The 19,424-nt window shown below is 41.9% G+C and overlaps 1 protein-coding gene across 1 annotated transcript; it reads right to left on the minus strand.

Moving 5' to 3' along the window:
* Positions 1-478: 478 nt before the first annotated feature.
* aebp1a (AE binding protein 1a) lies at positions 479-15,686 on the minus strand. The gene is made up of 20 exons (XM_035184889.2): positions 15,085-15,686; positions 11,932-12,177; positions 11,715-11,774; positions 10,921-10,989; positions 10,251-10,310; positions 10,075-10,134; positions 8,493-8,570; positions 8,082-8,191; positions 7,862-8,001; positions 7,163-7,247; positions 6,929-7,073; positions 5,980-6,059; positions 5,749-5,872; positions 4,621-4,817; positions 3,952-4,125; positions 3,729-3,854; positions 3,371-3,617; positions 2,080-2,219; positions 1,600-1,699; positions 479-1,490 (listed from the first exon to the last, which is right to left on the minus strand). The coding sequence occupies exons 1-20, from the start codon at positions 15,332-15,334 to the stop codon at positions 901-903; spliced, it is 3,081 nt and encodes a 1,026-aa protein (XP_035040780.2). The 5' UTR covers positions 15,335-15,686; the 3' UTR covers positions 479-900.
* Between the last annotated feature and the right edge of the window lie 3,738 nt (positions 15,687-19,424).

Here is a 19,424-nt window from a genome sequence, read left to right on the forward strand (position 1 = left end):
TCGACTCACTGTCAGAGAACAGCTTGTGAACATAGTTGAACATTTAGCAGTTAAAGAGGCACTTATATCCCTCAGTGGGTGGTGGAGACCTACTGCAGCAAGATTTCCCAGCAGCCTTTTGAGGGACCAGGGAATTTTTTTACACCTCATAAAGTCCCTGTTTGAGGACTCATGTCAGCCACCCTTTATACAAGTCTGTTGCTGCATATGGTTTCATCATATTTCTCAACACATCAACATGAAGTTATAGGAGAATAAGGGATTTTCAGAGGCAAGTGGAAATGTTCTCATTTTACTACATCCGGTCTTTCTTTCAGAACCATTTTTCTTAATGTTTTTTTTGGTTGTCACAGTTACATTCCGTATTCAACACGGCAATTTTCTGGACTTTATAAACAAATTGACTGTCAGTCATTACCTCCAGTCTTTCAGGTGATTATAAATGACTCCATTGAACCACAAAAGATGAACCACAACATTTTAGAAAATATCTTCGTTTTATTTAAATGCATTCAGCAGTACAATAAATCAGTTTAACTGAGGCCAGCAATCGCATCCTAAAGATACAGAAAGTTAAATTGTACATAGACCTGTGTAATACAAAGATTTGTATTGTAACATACTGTATTAAGTTTTACTGAAAAGACACCCATATAAACTTGAGCCCTGTAGTCTCTGCTCAGCAGAGACGTGCTCTTCCAGATCAATTCTCTATAAATCTTTACAAAAAACAAAAATCTTCTGGACTTAAAATCTGGTTCCTCTCCACTCAAATGTAAACCCAAGAGGTGAAATGTTTCTGATGACTAGATAATAAACAACCTGTGTGATGTGTATGTTTTAAGCTGTGATGTTGCAGCATCATAAAGTGGTTATTAAGGTGTTCATACAGTGCAGTGATCAATCAATAGTGTATTCAAAGGGGTAGTCCTGTGTGGGCCCTGAATCAAATACGATGCTGTCGAACGGGTTCTCAGTCGACCAGCTGTCCACAGGAAACCACGAGTCGTACCAGGAGGTTGTTCTCTCAGTTTCAGGTGGTGGAGTGGTGGTGGTGGTGGGGGTGGTGGTGGTTGTCGTCGTCGTCGTCGTGGTGGTAGTAGTAGTAGGAGTGGTACTCTGACTGGCTCTTAATCTCTGCAGACGCAGCCTGCGTAGACGCATGATGCGCAGCCGCCTCAATCGCTCTGCTTTCTGGGCGATGGCGTGCTCGTCTGTCTCTGCGATGGTGCTGCTGACTCCCACCGTGCTGGCCGGGGTTGTTTTCACCACGTTTGCTTTGGTGACCAGTCGTATGGGCCTCTTGCCGTTCAGCGCCATGATCTGTTTGATTCGGTCCCAGTTGGATCTTGCCATGGTGAAGCTGCACGGAGTGGCCCCAGAGTCGTAGCCGACCATGCAGAGTCTGGTCTGAGGGGTGTAGCCGTCGGCTTTGGCGGTTACCTTGTACTCTCCGGGATTCAAGAGTCGCCAGTAATCTCCACCGACAGCTGAAATGAAATGTTGGGAAGGTCTCTTGTTAGGTTCTGATTTCCTTTAAAATGCAAAAACTGAATCATGCATAGTAAGAAAAATATCTTTCTCTTGTGGCCAACATACCAGTTCTGACATCATGCCGTATTCCCTCCACAGTTATGGTGGCGTTAGACACTAGATTTCCTTCCACATCTCTCACGATACCCTTTATTCCTCGATTTACCTGCACAAGAAAACAGTACATTGCACCTCAAGTCCCAAGGAAGACTGCAAAACGTAACATTACATTGTGGAGCGAGTTGAGCCAGATTCAACTTTTGTGCCAGGGGCATCACCACTGTTATCATCTGTCGTGTCAATGAAATGAATGAGAGGCCGCGTATCTTCATGCACTGCTCTTGTCTGTCTGAACAGAGCCTTGGAGTGATCACAGAAAGGTTGTTGATGCGAACAACTTTTAGTTTCATTTTTCACAGAGCACAGTGGACACCTGCTCTCAGGTATCCCCCTATGACCAACATTGAATCCAATCTGACCACGGCAGCTTTGAGATGAAAACTTCCAAGTGTCTCAAGGTCATATCATACTCTGGCCCAGTCTTACTTGTTCCATGAATGACAACAGAGCCTCGCGGTTGTTCTCCCACTCGAGAGGAAGTTCACTTTCATGGGGAAACTTGTCACAGCCCAAGAAGATGGAGAGCTCGAAGCAGTTGGTGTGCAGGTAGCTGAAGTCATTCATACCTGTGGGAGAGGGGAACAGAGCTTCAAGCAGGGTTTGTCAATGAATTAAGGGACACCCTACTTACACTGAAGAAGTGCCTAACTAGGTAGATCTTTCTTGTTTTTCCTGGTAGTGGGTTGCTGTGGCTTACAGTTAAGAGCGGGTGGTCCACTAAACAGAAAGTCAGAGGTTCGAGCCCCGGCTCCTGGTCCTCGGGAAAGACACTGAACCCCAGATTGCCCCTGACAGCTGTGTCGACAGTGTGTGAATGATTGCGAAAGCTGCACATAGATACACTAAAGATTAGACTAGAAAATGCTCAATTAATACAGACCATTTACCATATTCATGAATGAGACTTCTGCCAACACCCTAATGAAATGGGTCAAAACATTCAAAAACCTCAACAGCAATATTTCTTAACAAAAAACAATACAGTTTTGTTCTGGGTACAAAAAGGGAAGAAAACACTAAAACTGTGTGACACTATTTTCTGCATAGTGTTGAGTTCAGTTATTGGCGTACCAATAAACTAATCCCATTCACTTCCACTGGATTGGACTGGCTACAGAGGTGTTGGAAATGAAGTTGGACAATGAATCAAAAGACAGTCTGCATGGTTAACACTTGGACCCCACAGAGATTGGATTCCTAATGGTGCAAAATGGTGCAACTACCCTGAGACTTCACACTTCCAGTGGTTCCAAAAGACCTACAATAATTGTGCCCATGTCCTGAATAATGACATTGTCTTGTCAAAGGTTTTCCCCAAACCTAGGAATTATTCTAGTTTAGTTTGGTCACATTCATACCACCTTCAGGGTGGGCATGACAAGAATTGCATCGTCTGTCCATGTCCATGTTGATCCTGTCTGTATGTGATGTCAAACATGTGAACATGTCCATGTACACAGACGCCAAATGTACAGTAGTGTAAACAGAGCTACATGCATTTAGGACTTTATCCACCACTTGCAGTATAGGAGTATCAGTTGGTTGGTCTTTGTGCAAATTATGATAAAGTTGCCATCCACAGTGTTGTGTCCAAAAGCAACTTATTGTCCTGGGGCAACCTAACAGGTCAGTTGGGCCATGGATACCAAGGGAAAGCCGGTTGTCTTTTCATACGCGTTTACCGTTTTCCTCTGATGCCCGTTATGTCAACACTTACTGCCCACCACCGGCTTCCAGTTGGCTCTGTTGGTGATGCCCTGTCCCCCGGTGACATCATCACCATGACAGGAGCCTCGGTAGGTCTCGGTCATGGTCAGATGGCTGTGGGCGTACGACATGGCCAACCATCGGAACATGGCGTCGTCCGGCGTCTCTCTCAGAGCTCCCTCGTTCTGCCGCTGAATACGTGCCCACGTCTCTTCATTCATTTCACCATTAGTCCTCCAACGTCTGCTGTCGGTCGACTTAATGAAACCGGGGGAATATAGGATTATTTATATGGGTGCACTTTTTCATAGGCAGTGTCGTAACTTTTAGATTTAAAGATAATTGTTCTAACAGTCTGATAGCCTTACAGAAGCTGGGGGGCGCTGCATGTCAAAAGGGTACGCGACCAGCTTTTCTCCTCCTTGCAAATTAGCTCCCAGCACAAATGGGTTACGCTCCATCCAGGTGATGATGGCTTTTGTCTCGACAGCAAGCTGTGAAAGCAAGAAATAGAGAAATGTTTGAATGTTAATATGCTCTTCAGAATTAAAATGTAATAAGTCGGCTCTTGGTGACATGAAAAAAACTCACAGAGCCATTGAGGAAGTTCTCCATGAGGGGAATGTGATGATTGGGCACTATACGCGGGACCCAGCCTCTGTCCTCAGCACTCCACAAGATGCTGTTGAGGTCCGGGAAGTTCTGGAAAATGTCGTAACCTTCTTCAGTCCAGTGGCCCAGTGCCCAGTTCCCCATCTCTGAGCCCTGATTGGACAGAAACAGGGTTAGGTCTCTGAGAACATTTGACATGTTGCACTTTAGCATCAGTCACTAAATATTTGAGATGAATAAATCAAAAATTGCCCTCTCAGAAACTAACTGGACCTCCGCTGTATTGTACTGTATTGTGAGACACTGGGGCAGATAAGAAATGTGATAGATTGTTTTAAGGCAAACGTGTGGATTATGAAAACAAAGACAAAACTAATTGGATGTAAAGAGAGGTCAACATTCCTTCTACAAGTGCTGGAAAATATCTTAAATTTAACATTACAGGACAATGCCAGTGGTTTGGTGTTATAATGGACAACTTGAAAGAGAGATATTAAAAATGGTGAAGCTACAAACATGAATGAATCTCCTGCGTCTCATGCAAATTAGTTTCTAAGTGTTTTCATCTGCCATTCTCTGTCTGCCAAACGGCCACACCTGTCAAATGCCTGTGTTTTATAATGGCTACTATCACCAGGCTCATCGTACCATCTCGTAGGCCAACTCGTATGCATCAGGGTTGAGAGAGGGCACCAGGTGTATTCTAACTCCGTCCACTAGGCGACGCACTCTGGGGTTTTCATCATTGTACTCTTTGCACAGAAACTGCATCAGCAGGAGCAGGAGCTCTCGGCCCAGCGCCTCGTTACCATGGATACCAGCTGTGTACCGAAACTCCGGTTCACCTGGCGAAAATACAACAGAACAAAAGTCAGCACCAAGATGGATGACTTTATTTGATAAAAATCTATCTTTTTGACAAATTAAAGGGCCACTCCACCAATTTATGTAAAATTCTATTGACTCATAACAAGACTTTTTTTTTAATGTTTCCTGTGACTTGTTTGTGAGGATCATGTCAGCTCTGCCTACATTTTAACAATTCAACAGAAAGGTTTTGAGTTTGAATGAAGTGTATCAGATATAAGGTTTGAGGGAAAGACCATTGAGTCGACAGTGGAAAATGTACAATAGTTAAGAGTTACTTAGCACAGATTAAAAAAATACACAGAAAAATGATGAATAATAACAATACATTGAAGGGGGAGGAAGAAACCCAGTGAAGCATCTACCTATATGTTGTTCAAATATATAATATGAAGTTGATATAAAAAATAATAATAACAATACAATATTATGAAAATTAATTTATAGCCTAAAATAAAACAAAACAGCAACACTTTGAGATTGGAGTTTTTGGAGCTTAATTAATGACTAACTGCTTCAATTTTGACCACTCATTTTAATATTAGTTTCTACTGAGCTGCAGCAGATGAAATATGGACGTCCAACTTGATACTTCAAGTGAGGTGTGAATGTGTTTGTTCTCCATAGATCAAAATAGGAGGTGGAGTAAATCTGGTTTGTGCAAACTATGCAGCTATGACTTCAAAGCTCTGCAGCACAATTAGTTTGTTTTAATCATGCATCAATATGGAGAAATGTTTGCACACACAAGTAATTCGGTTATATTCCACTTAATACTCCTATTTTACTCCTAAATACAACAATGTGTTTGTGTTTATCTTGTCATTTTCTCTTGTTTTGTATCTGATTGGGAAAGATTGACCTGGGTGAGTAGCAGTGGCATCACAGCAGTAGCTGCCTGCCTCGTACCTGTCTCGTGCTCCCCTGGGTTGTCAGATATCTCCATGGCGTACATCTTCAGGCCCTGAGAGCTTTTACCGATGTTATAAATCCTGGTGATGTTGGGACACTCTTCGTTTATCACCTTCATCATCTGGAGGAGAGAGACAGGGGGAGAAACCACATCTGTAACCCTGCTGTTTGAAGAATGATCAGTGTTGTATTCAGCTGTTCTTATTTATCAGACTGAAACCAACAGACCTGTCTCATGTCCTTGTAGTTGTGGTGTCTGAAGTCCAGGTCGTCTGATGTGTTCACTTCATTCTCACTGAGATAACTGCCTGAAAGAAACAACACGCTGAGAGCGGACTTCACTTCCCATTGCTGAGACACTGTTAGCTGCAAAATATTTTTGCTGTAAAGTTACTAGTTATGGGAGACGATAAAAACACTAAGTAGTTATACCATGATGCAGTTATGTAATACAGTTTTATGGTTATGAGGTTCCGGTTGTGAAACAGACTTTATTACCGGTCTTGGGCAAAATCAGCTCTAAGTTTGGCGACAGTATTGTGGGTGAAATATTCTTCAAAGGAATGAAAAAGAAAAAAAGCTCTGACTCATGTAGTCATTAGTGCTGACAGAACACCAGAGCTATACAGTCATTAAAGGGATAGTTCGCCCAAATATGAAAATTCTCTCATTATCTACACACCACTATGCCGATGGAGGGGTGGGTGAAGTGTTTGACCCCACAAAACATCCGGAGCCAGGTTCGTGCGTGGATCACAGAGGACATTTAGGCTAAAAACATGGTGTTAATGACGCCATTTCGAGTTGAACATGAATGACGGGCTTACGGACACTTGGATGACACCACAGGAGCAGTATGGAGGCAAGTTCTGTTTTTTCCTGTAGTTTTTTTTACGTCTGAAGAAGTGGTCGCCAGTTACTTCAATTGTATTGGATTTGGCTGCAACGCTGTTTATGCCTAAAACTCTAAAAGTGTTTTGTGGACTCAAACACTTCACACACCCCTCCATTGGCATAGTGGTGAGTAGATAATGATTGAATTACAATTTTTGGGCGAACTCGCCCTTTAAGGGAAGAAAATAAATCTTCTTTGTTACTGAGAATCTTAACATTGTGATTTTCCCCCAGGAAGAGATTTGCTCAGGTGTGCTGTGATGCTGTTCTGTGTGATACTGACTGGAGAATTGACAGGCCAGGACCTCAGCTCTGAGACACAGGCTGCCGTTCCAGCTCTGAGGCAGGATGCGGATGTAACGTGCCACCACGGGTGTATTAAACTGGCTCATCACCGGTGTGTCCTTGTCCACATTTCCATAGAACAGCTGCGGGAGAGGATCACAGAGGGGAGACAGTGTGTAGCTGCAATCATTCAAACAGGGGCTACTGTATGTGTTGTTTATTTTCCACTCACCCATTCAGCATAGCCATCATGAAGTACAGTCCAGTCACGACTGTCGTTACTGAAGGCCACAAAGTAGGAGGACACGAAATCCTCTCTAGGAAGTAAATTAGATGAATCAAAATTGTTTTATTGACCTCTATGGAGACTCTTTCTACCAGGAACATTTAAAAATGGATTATAATGTCACAGTGACAAACATGTAAAAATACCCATGTGAATATTTTCAAAGCTGCACTAATCAACATTGGATCAAAAACAGTTTGGAGCAGCAAAAGAGCCTGACACTTCCCCCAGGAGGTGGTGGAGACCATAAGTTCTATGACAGGGTGAATGTTCACCACTGTAAATGCATTGTAATGTAAATGCTGTTTGTTAATAAATGAACCACATGAACTTTCATATTTACAGAAGTGGCTAAAAAAAACCTTTGTCTCAACTCAGTCAAAATATTTTATAGTATCGTATGATTAAAATGTTCAATATTCCACATATTATTTCTTTGACAGCATGGATATCCACACTTCGCTAGATACAACCTCATTGAGGCTGTTCTAATGCTGCCTTCATGTCGCATTAGAGTTACTTTAATGAGTTGTCAGAGGAGAGAAGATACTGATTACTTTTGCAGGTTTTTGGTCATTAGCCCAAAAGATTTTGCCATGACTAAAAACTCAGATGATGTGGAGATGGAGTTACAGAAGGACTCACTGTTGCTCTGAGTTTCTTCCCTGAGTGATGACCCCAGTGAACTCCACCTCTCGGCGGGCATCGACCTCCAACCAATGGTTGCGCTCCTCTGGCTCTGCGCACCATGCACCGCCGTATAGATCGTCCTCATTATCGGAGCCCTGCAGGTGACCACAGGCCTAAGCTTCAAGCCAAACTCAGCACAGTGTTGGATCATCACGAGCTGTAATGTACAGAATACCTGCATGTTGAGTCGTCCCCTCTGAGCCGTGAAGCCATGGTGAGACTGAGAGGAAGCCAGCAGCTGGTCGTCTTCCACCCGGTGAGACTCCACACCCAGAGGGGGACACTCTGAGAGGACAAGGAAAACACACAGACAACCATTAAAAGGATCTGTTGGACAAATGATCAAGAAGGACTTTATTTTAAAACACTCTCTCGCCAACTTTCTTTAGATGCTGTAAAACATGTCCTAAAAGACAAAGTAGTCTTAATAATGATTAACAGATGAAGACGCTTGTGTTTTTGACAGGGAGGTCATAAATGTACCCAACCTGACACTAATGCAATCCCTGTCAATCTGTTCACGTCTTCTGTATTTAATGTTAGGGTTTAAAAAGTCAGAGACAAGCAAACAATTATCTTATCTTACTCTTTGGTTCAGTGGGCACTGAAATCTGCTTCAGCCTCTCCTCTTCCTCCTCCTCCCACTTCTTCCTCAGTCGCTCAGCTTTCAGCGTGTAGTGGAAAAACAATATGTGTCAATATGTGTTTTCAAATGGACCTCGCTCTCCAGCCACTCACCAGCACCACACAAAATATTTCCATATGTGCTCGTACAGTGCACCTTCTTTTGCACTCATGCATTCCTCAAGCGTTTCCTGTCTACAATATATGGGTCAGTGCAATCTGTCTGAGTTCATAGTTTCAAGGTCAGTCCTACAGAAAACAGTTGTTGCATTTGATATTACCTGAATATAGGGAGACCAGAACGTTGCATAAGACTCACAGACTCCGTTATCAAATAGATCCCGTCTGTAAGTTCCCTCCCTGCTTCCTCATATGATGAACCAGCTGTTAACAGAGCTTTATATAACAACCCACATCAACACACTGAGCAGAGCAGCTGTTAGAAATCCTTTCTTCCTCCTTCAGCCTCTATGACAAACCACTGAAGAATTAGGAATAATGACAAAAGGTCTGGTGTTATTCTGCATTTTTCTTACTGTAAACAAATCCCACAAAAAGACCAAAACTTACAATGTGGCAATCCATCTCTCGTACTTTCCCTGTCTGTGGCTTTCAGCTCCAGTTGGTCTCAATTTAAAATTCTGACCTGCCCCTGCCCCTAGCTGAAAATCACCAGAGAAATACATCCTTTGGAGTTGATGATTCATGTCAATCCAATAAATAATTGCTGTGACATTTCACTCTGGACCAATGTCACTCACTGAGCCATTAGGCAAGCATCGCTAAAAACGGTACGTTCCTTGTGAACTGGGAAGTTGGAATTACCAAGTTCCCCGGCCGGACGTTTTAACTTGAATGTCCCGTGAGGCCAGATTGAATAAGAAGAACCCAACCAACTCTGTTAGTGAGAGCATGATACTGAGAATCCAGATCACATGGTACGAATGGAGCAATCACTTGTCACTGATTCTTTGGTGAGATTTAGGCCCCGAAAAAAATTGGTAGTTTTGCTGGAAGCCGATGAGATTGATCTCGGACTGAACTGTGTATCTTCTATATATGGAATGAATAACATTGTGATCTAATGTTTTCTTAACACAACACATTAGCTTGATTGACATGTTTTTCCCCCAGAACAGAGCATCAACAGTGGTGGAAAGCTGCACTGTTTACTTATTGTCCAACTATTATTTGTGCACAGGTTTTAATGGTGTTTCTAGTGTAATACATTGTTAACAACTAGTATTCTACTACCACGAACTACTTCCCCCACCCTGTGTAATAAATGAAAGTGTCGACCTGATGTACTCAAATGACAGCTCCGACAATGGAACGCAATAAAAGGCTCAGACGTTTCCTAAAGCATCTGGTCACTTTAACACGTGATACGCAAACAGGACTTTATTTCTATTTTCGCTGGCAGATGTATACAGATTTGGTTCTCTGGTGTGTACGTTTGGCAGTGGGACGGTGTCTCAGGGATTGAGATAAACCAGTGGAGCTCATGGCTCTGGTATTTCAAATAAATAAATAAATAAATAAACCTTTTTCTGCCTTTTCCTTTCGAGCTCTCTCCTCTTCTTCTTCTTGTTTCTTGGCGGCCACTGTGGAGGGAGAACCAGACACAGAATACCACTCCTGTCAATAATGGAGACCTGCAGTATGCATATGCAATATATAAATCTAATTTGGAAAAAAGGAATCCCCGGGCTACACGTACAGTCAGCATAATCATATTCTTCATACCAGGGGCCGACAAATGGAACAGTGGTGGTCTCCTCTGAAACAGAAGCAAACAGATAATTACGGTTCAACTTGTCTTTTCTCCACAATGACTCCTCCAGGTGATATATAAACAGTTACACATTGAAAGAAACAGAGAAAAGTGAGTAGACAATTGATTCCCTCTAATCTGAAAATATATGTAATATTTTAAGAGTTTAATCATCTTTATTATGTCACAGAACCTGGATTAATGTACAATGAGTTTTCATGATAAATAAAAAATAATACCACAGCAGTTGAGATGTAAATATTGAAGCATTAGAAAGAGTTATGTAATCACATACATTCCACATATATTGAAATTGGTATGGTAACCAAACCTGATTTAAAGATACAGGTCTGAGCAAAAATAAAACTCAATATAAACCTGATCCTGTAAACCCAAAAGATGTATTGAACACTTGTATCATCATTGCATGAGTCATAAATAGCATATAGCCCTCATAATCTTTACCAATCTGATGTAGGCTAAATTATATATGCAGTCTATCAGGCCTTTTATAATATATATTTTGTATATCAAACAGTTATATCCCCAACTTGCCTATAAAAGAGTGAAAAATAGACACATTGTCACAAAGTGAACTTTGAACAACAAGGAGTACCTGGTATGTACATGATGACCTCAGTACTTGTGGTTAGTTTCTTGTCAGGGTATCTACCAGGCACCAGATCTGCAAAAAGCATGGTATGTATTCTAAAATCAATAATTGGTAATGATTGTAATAATTTGCAGTGATTACGATGTTTTATGGCAAAATCTCATCAAACAGTAAAGATACTCCACATCAGCATAGAAATTCACTGTCATTATCTGCAGGAAAAGGCATGAAAAGCTCAAATATATTCTTCAGTACATTTGTATTCTTTACTTATCTGTAAATCTGTCTCAATCTGCTTGTTGAAAACATTTAAATAATAAATCTACTTAATGGAGAACAGTAGTATTTTGCTTTGATCGTGCCTCCATATGCTTCACTTCATGAAGCCTTCCATTTTCACAGCCCTTCTAACCTGCTGGCACCTCTAAAGCTTCGTCAGGAGAGGTTTGATAAAACGTTTGGCTGTGACTGAGAAGATGAAGATGAAACCTACATCTGGCATCCCAGTATTCAGCATCAGTGTTATATCTTCTTTCAAACGTAATGTAGAGTTGGTCTAAAGTTTGCTGCAAGAATTAGTTGAGTCTAGTTAATTTGTTAAATATGTTTTTCATACATTTTGTACAAATCTGTTAATATTCAAACCCTACATCTGTTGAGAAATACAAATTAGTCTAAAGTAGGAATTTGTTTGATAAATTAATTCAAACTACCAAGGTTTAAGACAGTTTTTTTTCTAGCATTTTTTGACTACAAGCAGGCCCACAAACCAGTTCAGTGACCCATGAAAGTCTTACCCAGGCCTGGCTCAACAGGCTCTTCCCATCCAGGCCCCTCTGGGGTCACAGGTCGAATCACTGTGAGGATAAAGTGACAGAGTGGAGCGCCTCCGTTTTACTCAAGTCATCAGCAATATTCTTGTCAACAATAAGCTTTGTAAGTACCATACATTTTCATCAGTATCAAGAAAAACCCTTCTTGCTTGCTAGAACAATGAATCTCAAGTTTACATACATGTGTCCCAGCCCAGTTCAATCAGCAGTTTCTCTTCTTCCTCCTCAATAGAAGGAGGCTTGAGGTTTGGCGGCTCTGTGGTTGTTGTCTTCGCTGGCTTGGTGGGTTTGGGCGCCTTTGGCTTCTTTGTGGGTTTCGGTTGTTTTGGTTTCTTGGTGGGTTTTGGGGCCTTTGGCTTTTTGGTTGGCTTGGGAGCTTTCTGCTTCTTTGCTTTGGCTTCCTTCTCTGCAGCTTTCCTTGCTTTGGCTTCAGAGAGACGGGTTAAAAGAGGAAAACATGTTCAGTTATTTGAACCAGTAGGCTGTGTGTGTACATGCATGCATGTAAAGAGAATGGCACGTAAAGCACGTAAAACCTTTTCTCAACATTTTATTGCATAGGGTTATGTGATCTTTTATTGCCAAATGTTTCTCTGCAGGCTGTCTTTATTGCCTGTTTATCTTGTTAGTCAGAACAGATGTATTTACGACAAACACCATGCCAGTTAAAACTGAGACGGACAGACACTGCTGTTGCACATAAAGTCAGCAGGACCTGGCCATGAAGGAGAATTCAGCCAGTTGGTCTGAGACCAAACAAGAAAGCACTCAGACTGAAGAACTTTGCCATGGACCAATACAACACTTTTTCTGAACCACTGGAAGTATATTCTTTGTCTTCTGCAATGTTTTCTATGTTATATACATCGACATATGATTACAGCATCTGCAAGCTAATATTTGTAATATCTCAATCTGGTTGGTTTATCTGCTGGGCTCTCATCAGTCAGAGTGATGCATGTGCATATGCAAGTGATCAGCAAATGGTAAATTATCTTATTGACCAGGGGCATTCATATACTGTCAATATCACAAAACTGGAAAGCATGTCCAAGTAACACTTCTGGTCAATATAACTAAACAACAGAACAACAAACTGAATGAACTAATTAATACTTGTTCAGTTCACTCAAAGTGTACGAACAGCCAATGGTATTCAAACCCAGCCTTTAGTTTTAAAGATATGAAGGTCACAGACAAACAAAGGGGGCGGATGGGGCAGTAAACTGTTTCCAGACATGCAGCGATGCAGAGGTGTTGCATTACACCCTCTCAAGGAACTACTTGTAAACTTTACAGTATGAAATAGGTGGTTTCACATTGAGCTTCCTAGAAAATGACATGGAGGAGATGTTCAGAGTGTTTTTGATCGTCCCACATTATACCACCACTCCAACGCAGACACAGTGGGCTGCTTGTTTTCTTCTGCTGAACATATTTCCTGATGTTCCACTGGTGCGTAAACACAACAGTCTGTCACAGCCCATCCATTACTCCCCCAGGGTGCACTGCACGCACACTTTTTGTCGGTATCAGTCAACATTTCTTGGTATTTCGATTTTAAGTTTTGCATTACACAACATGGGAGAGTGAAGGGGGGCTGTTGCCTTTGTAATCTCCCTGACAGCAGATAGTTTTCTTGCCAAATGATGTGTAATGGTAACTTGCAGTCATAGCAGGACGAAGCCTGGCCCCTTCAAATGTCCTAAACTGTTCAGGCTCACAGCAAGTTCAATTTATGGTCATATAAATCATGGACATTTGTTAGGTAACTGTGACACAATAAACTAAGATGCGTACTGCATTATTATGTGATATTGTGGCCCTCTCTTGTAGTCAGCCCTCAAGTTTGTTTGTTTGTATTGTGCTCACATGATTTATTGTAAGATTCAGGTGTGAAGACAAAACACATGACTTTCACCACGTGTGTGGCTCGGGCCGCACATTTCTGTCCGAACCCCGACCAGAGTCAGAGAGAGTTGTAAACGTGTGAACGTGAACCGAGGTCATCGCAGCTCATGTAAGCTTTCTATTACCTTGTCACGCCGTTGTTGTTACTATGGTCATAGTCCTTGTTGTTTCTTTCATCACAACAACCTTAAGTATGATTTTATGATTGTTACCATGCCGATGAAGGTCTGATCCGTGGTTTAAGTAATAGAACGTGTTGTGATTTTTGGGGTTCAGAACATGTTATGAATCAGCTGCGTGTTTGCACTGTATGTGAACTTTAATGTAAGTTTGGGTTTGGGGTCTGAACCCAAGACGTTTGCCACTAGGCCCCCAGAAGGTTAATCGGGCCATGCACACAGTAAATCAATATCAAAGGCCTTAACCAAAATACCAAAGTAAGCAGAAGATAGCAGCATTCATTCTATTGACAGGCTCTGAAAACTGCTTCAGAAAAAGACAGCAAATTACATCCACACTCTCAGCAGCCCCTGGGGTTCTCTTGACCAAGGAGCAAGGGATTCTGCACAGTCAGCAAAGTTTTCCCTGGATAAACAAAGCTTGACAGGAATTACAAAATGTTTGGTGTTTTGTTAATTATGGCCTTTCTGTAACAAAAATCAGCCACACATGAAACTCTCTGGCTACATGGCTTGTGGTTTTGCTTCATGCAGCGGAAATTTAACATTCAGAACATCAGGGCCATTGCATCGATACTACTCAAAGTGGGCCTCCCGTAAATCCTGTCTGCTCACTTGTGGAAAATAGTAGTGGAAATTTTTCCGCTGTTGCTCAGACTGTGTGTTTTTCATAGTTGTAGACATAATTGAGGCACAGACGCCACTCTGACGGTAAATGTTCACTATCTGATCATTGTGCCAGGCTACTAAACCTGTAACAGTTGTGTCCACAACTTCCCAGCAGAGAGAGCGGGTCATGCAAGCAACAGTGTCTGCCAAAAAAGTGTTGGAATGAATCAGTTCAAGTTTCTGCCCTGTCATCTCTGAATCACTCAACCGCTACTAAAAGAATTTGAGTATATGGAAGTAAACATATTGTCTGAGGGGAAGAATTCTCTGGACTAGCACAGCTGGAGACAGCTGGAGACAGCTGGAGACAGTGGACCAGATAACAGGAGGTTATTTTTCAGTGCAATCCAAATACTGACTTATCCTGTCTGTGTATCCTCTGTGTTTTGGCTGCAAACTGAGGCTGAAGCTCAGAGAGGAGAAGCCAGGAAAGGTAAAAAACAACAATCATGCACATACATGCCCATAAATGATTAAACTCAATGACTGATCAGCATCATCGGAGGACTTGGTGACATGGAGTCTGTGTTAATCTTACCATGGCAGTAAGAGGGTTTGCAGAGCTTCCTACTCACCTGCTTCAATTTCCTCAGGAGTTTTCTTCTTCTTTGGCTTTGTCTTCTCTGCTTCCATTGCTTCAGCAGGCTCGTCTGACATTAAAACATCTCCTTCCTCCTCCAGTCTCCTGTGTTTGACCAGTCCTTTACTTTCTCTCACCTGAACCCGGCCTCTGGAGAGTTTGCTCTCCTGTACCTCTTCTCCTGCACAGATCAGGACGCAGCACAGGGCCAAACTGCTCCAGATGAGCAGCACCTCAGCCCTCATCTCTCCAAATAAAACACAAATGAAGAGGAAACAGACCAGACGTGCTCCGGGAAGAGCCCTGAATCTCAAACTAGCTGTAAAAATAACTGTGGGCTCACAATAATCAACATCTGACCTGCAGACGCAGAGCTTCAGCTGCCTTGGGCCTCACAACACATGAACGGGAGAGAAAAAAAGGATGAGCTTGTGGAGGTCTGCAGAGCTTCCTCCTGTCTGATAGAGGTTCAGTGTGGGAGAGGACGAAAATGTTGCGTCCTGGCCGTGCTTCAGCAGAGGAAATGGATTTTCAGCAGCAGCAGCAGCAGAGCTACACACCTCCCTGCCTCGTCCTGCTCCCTCCTCCTCTCCCACACACTCCTGAGTCACATATCTCCCTCATGGCCCTTCACCCCCTTTTCCCCTCACCCAACTCTGAGCAGAGGGGAGGAGCATCTGCCACATGGGACATTCCTACATGGAAAGGAGGAAAGGAAGAGAAGAAAATTTAAGGACTTTTTACTCTGGTTTGTAGGTGTTCACATGAGGAGTTGAGAGTGCTGTTCAAATTCATGTGGATTCAGTTAGGATATGAGACACAACTTGGAAAGAGAAACGATTTAAAGTATATGGCTCAGCCTCCACATTTCTTCAGAACACCATAAAACATCAGGACATCTGCTTGTCTCTATTACACTTTTATGGAAAATATAAACGGAAATAAGTGAGAATTAGGTTGGTATCAATATGTGCAATAATAAAGAGACAAGTGCTGCTGTTCCTGCTGTGCAAATATTCAGCGGTGTTGCAATATGAAACACCTGAAAGAAGAAAATCTAACTTCATAATCAAAACACACACATACACACTATTGCTCTTAACTCAATACATGGAAGTTTTGCACCTTAAGGTATCACTGATGATGTTGTAAAGCTGTATTCATACATTTTTGTCCACTTGAGGGCAGCAGAACTCCCTGAAAAAACAACAATAACAATAAGAGTTGGTGAAAGCATAAAATCATTTGCGTAATTACACAGTTGACACAGGAAGTGGAGCAGTGTTTGTGTCCATGTCACACATTTAAGTCTCACTTTCACTTTCTTTAAGCTCAGTTTTTGGTCTCTACCAACTCATGAGGGAAACATTGTGCTGTTTAGCTCCTAAGTGCTGCACTATATTCACCAGCTGGTCTCAAACCTAACTTTACAAACATTATCCAGAGGAGCTGTATGTGTGAATGTATCAGCTGGACTGGACATTACTCAAACTTCTGCCATCGCCCTGGTCCAAACTCTGTGTAATGTCTGATTGAGCTGATGTGTGAACAGAGCAGGACATTGTCTCTCACAGCGAGTGAGAGGACATGTTGACGCCACCACTCTGCTAAACCAAATGGAATAATTCCAGTAGGTGAGAACATGTCTCACAAGGACAATCTGCAGTTGTGCGCTAAATGTGTGAGAAGGTAAACTAACTGACCTAGTTCTCTGGACATTTTCTACAGTTCATATGTCACAATGGCTTAACTGTGTCCATCTGTTGTTTGGTGCTGCGCAGGTTGTGTACAGTGGTTTATCAGAGCTTTTCAATAAAAACAGCTGCTGCTGCTGGAAAAGATGTTAATAATAACAGGGTTTAGAAAAAAACTAAACAAAGAAAATCAAAATCTGAGGAGCTGCATATTTGACTGATGATTATTACTGGGTTTGTCACTATAGCTGCAAACCTTTTTTACATTAGACATCATCAATGATCACATATGGCAACGTGTCGTGACTGTTAACATTTCAAACAGTGAAAATCAAGCATCGTGGCCAAATCTGGATTATGACTATAGACTTTAATTCCCACTGTGTGTTCTGGACTTTGACAGACATTCAATTATGAAAACATGTATGAGAAATGTCAACAATCTAATGGAAACAAGATGTGGATTGAATGGTCCTGGGTGATAGAATAAGGAAAAGGCGTACCCACTGTAGAAGAAAGTGTTTTATATAAAAAAATTTGATTGTAGTGTGACCCAGCATGACATCAGTCAGACATCAGTCATAAAACTGAAAGCAGATGTGAGGGTTTAAATACATATACATATCAGAGTGAACATGATGTAAAAGTCAACAGATTTAGTTTTCTTAAAAAATTGCACACTTCAGTTTGGTAAAGCCAATAAAATATAACACAAATATAAAAGATCTAACACTAACATTGAAAGTGAGTCAAAAACAAAAGAAAAAGAGTCTGGACATGCTAGTTGCTCTGTGAGGCTGCACTTTGGTACAGTGGTGCTTTGAGAATCTCATCGCTTCAATGAGCGTCTGCAGCAAATGTTGTACCAATGCATGTAGACATAGTTAAGATGTTAACGGACCAAAAGAACCAACATTGACATCCAAAGAGCTGGCTGCCATAAGAATATGCGTAACATAAATTGTTAAGAGCGAATCTATTGTTTTTCCCAGACCATCAAATGAGAGAGGAGATCAGGACAGATTTTACAATGGATCTGTACATCAGCACTGTCATTGTTCACAGTGATACCAGTGTCAGGCCAGTTCATCAGTCTGGTCCGGTCTGAAACGTGTCACTGAGTGAGATGAATCTGCTTGGCTGTGTGTGTTTAAGGTTACAGAAAAGGAAGCATTGAACATTTTTGTTAGTGTCTTAATTCCCGTGGATAAGGGCAGACAAATCTTAGCTGCATGTTTCATATCAGCCAGATGATTAGTGTTTTATTATGAACCATGGAAACAATCTTCCTTTGTTTCGATTTGATTATGACTCATTTCCCTGCTCACGCTCACAGTTTTGGCTTTGCTTTTTACAGAACTGTGTGTGTGTGTGTGTGTGTGTGTGTGTGTGTGTGTGTGTGTGTGTGTGTGTGTGTGTGTGTGTGTGTGTGTGTGTGTGTGTGTGTGTGTGTGTGTGTCCTCCATCTTGTCCAGTCATCTTCTTTGTTGTTTTTTTTTGTCTCCATCTGTTTCCAATACCTCACCGATGGAGGGGGTCTCAGATCAGTTTCTCTCTAACCAGCCTGTCAGGTGAAAATCTCATCATCAGACAATAGTCACACAACGTTTCATGTTATCAATGTTAATTTTTCCCTGGTTTTTAAGCTCCTTTGTTTTCTAAATCACAGTTTTTCAATGGTTTATTACAGTTTTTTTCGATTGCATAAACACTAAAATCAAAAGTATTACACAATTATCAAAACCTTACACTCAAGAAGCAAAACATCGGCCCAGCTCTGCACCACTATAAGCAAAATGTCAGCTTCACACTTTTTGCAAAACAATACACACAGTGATTTGCAAAACACTAAACACACTTGTATACATTAGACACAGAAGTATATCAAGGTGTCACTTCCTTGCAATTCCAAAGCACTGACTGTCAAATGGGCTATAATCAATGTCCCAGGGCAACGTGGGGGTAACATCACCCTTTGCGCTGCCATTACACAGAATGGGGTCCTCCTCCGTCATGCCAATATGGGCCTTTACAACACACCTCACATTCTCACATTTTTGGACTGATTGCACAACATCGTCACAGCAGTAAACCACATGCACCAGATGCAATACATTGTCATCTGGGACAATGTGTCATTCCACCGCACTGCTCTGGTCCAGAACTGGTTTCAACACCATCCACAGTTTACAGTACTATACCTTCCACCATACTCTCCATTTCTAAACCCAATCAAAGAGTTTTTCTCGGCATTGCGTAGGAGGGTTTACGATCTCCGGCCCCAGGCTCAGGTACCCCTCATTCAGGCCATGGAGGAGGCCTGAGACCAAATCGACGCCGCAGCTGTGCAAGGATGGATTCGACATTCAAGACGGTTCTTCCGACGTTGTCTTGCCAATGAGGTTATCGCCTGTGATGTTGATGAAATTCTCTGGCCAGATCCAGCTAGGCGAAGAGATAATGTCTAGTTTTTTCTGTAACGTATTTTCAGTTTCTTTCAGATCTTTTTTTTTGTTCTTTTTTTTTACTGTCATTGTAACCTGTCCTGGATACAGAATTTTCTGTTTGTCTGATATTTGCTGAGCTTACAGTGTTATGCACACTACTGTAGTAGCATGAAAACTGGGACATGTTTTGTTGT

This window comes from Hippoglossus stenolepis, chromosome 18 (assembly GCF_022539355.2).
Source record: "Hippoglossus stenolepis isolate QCI-W04-F060 chromosome 18, HSTE1.2, whole genome shotgun sequence".
Classification (NCBI taxonomy): Eukaryota; Metazoa; Chordata; class Actinopteri; order Pleuronectiformes; family Pleuronectidae; genus Hippoglossus; species Hippoglossus stenolepis.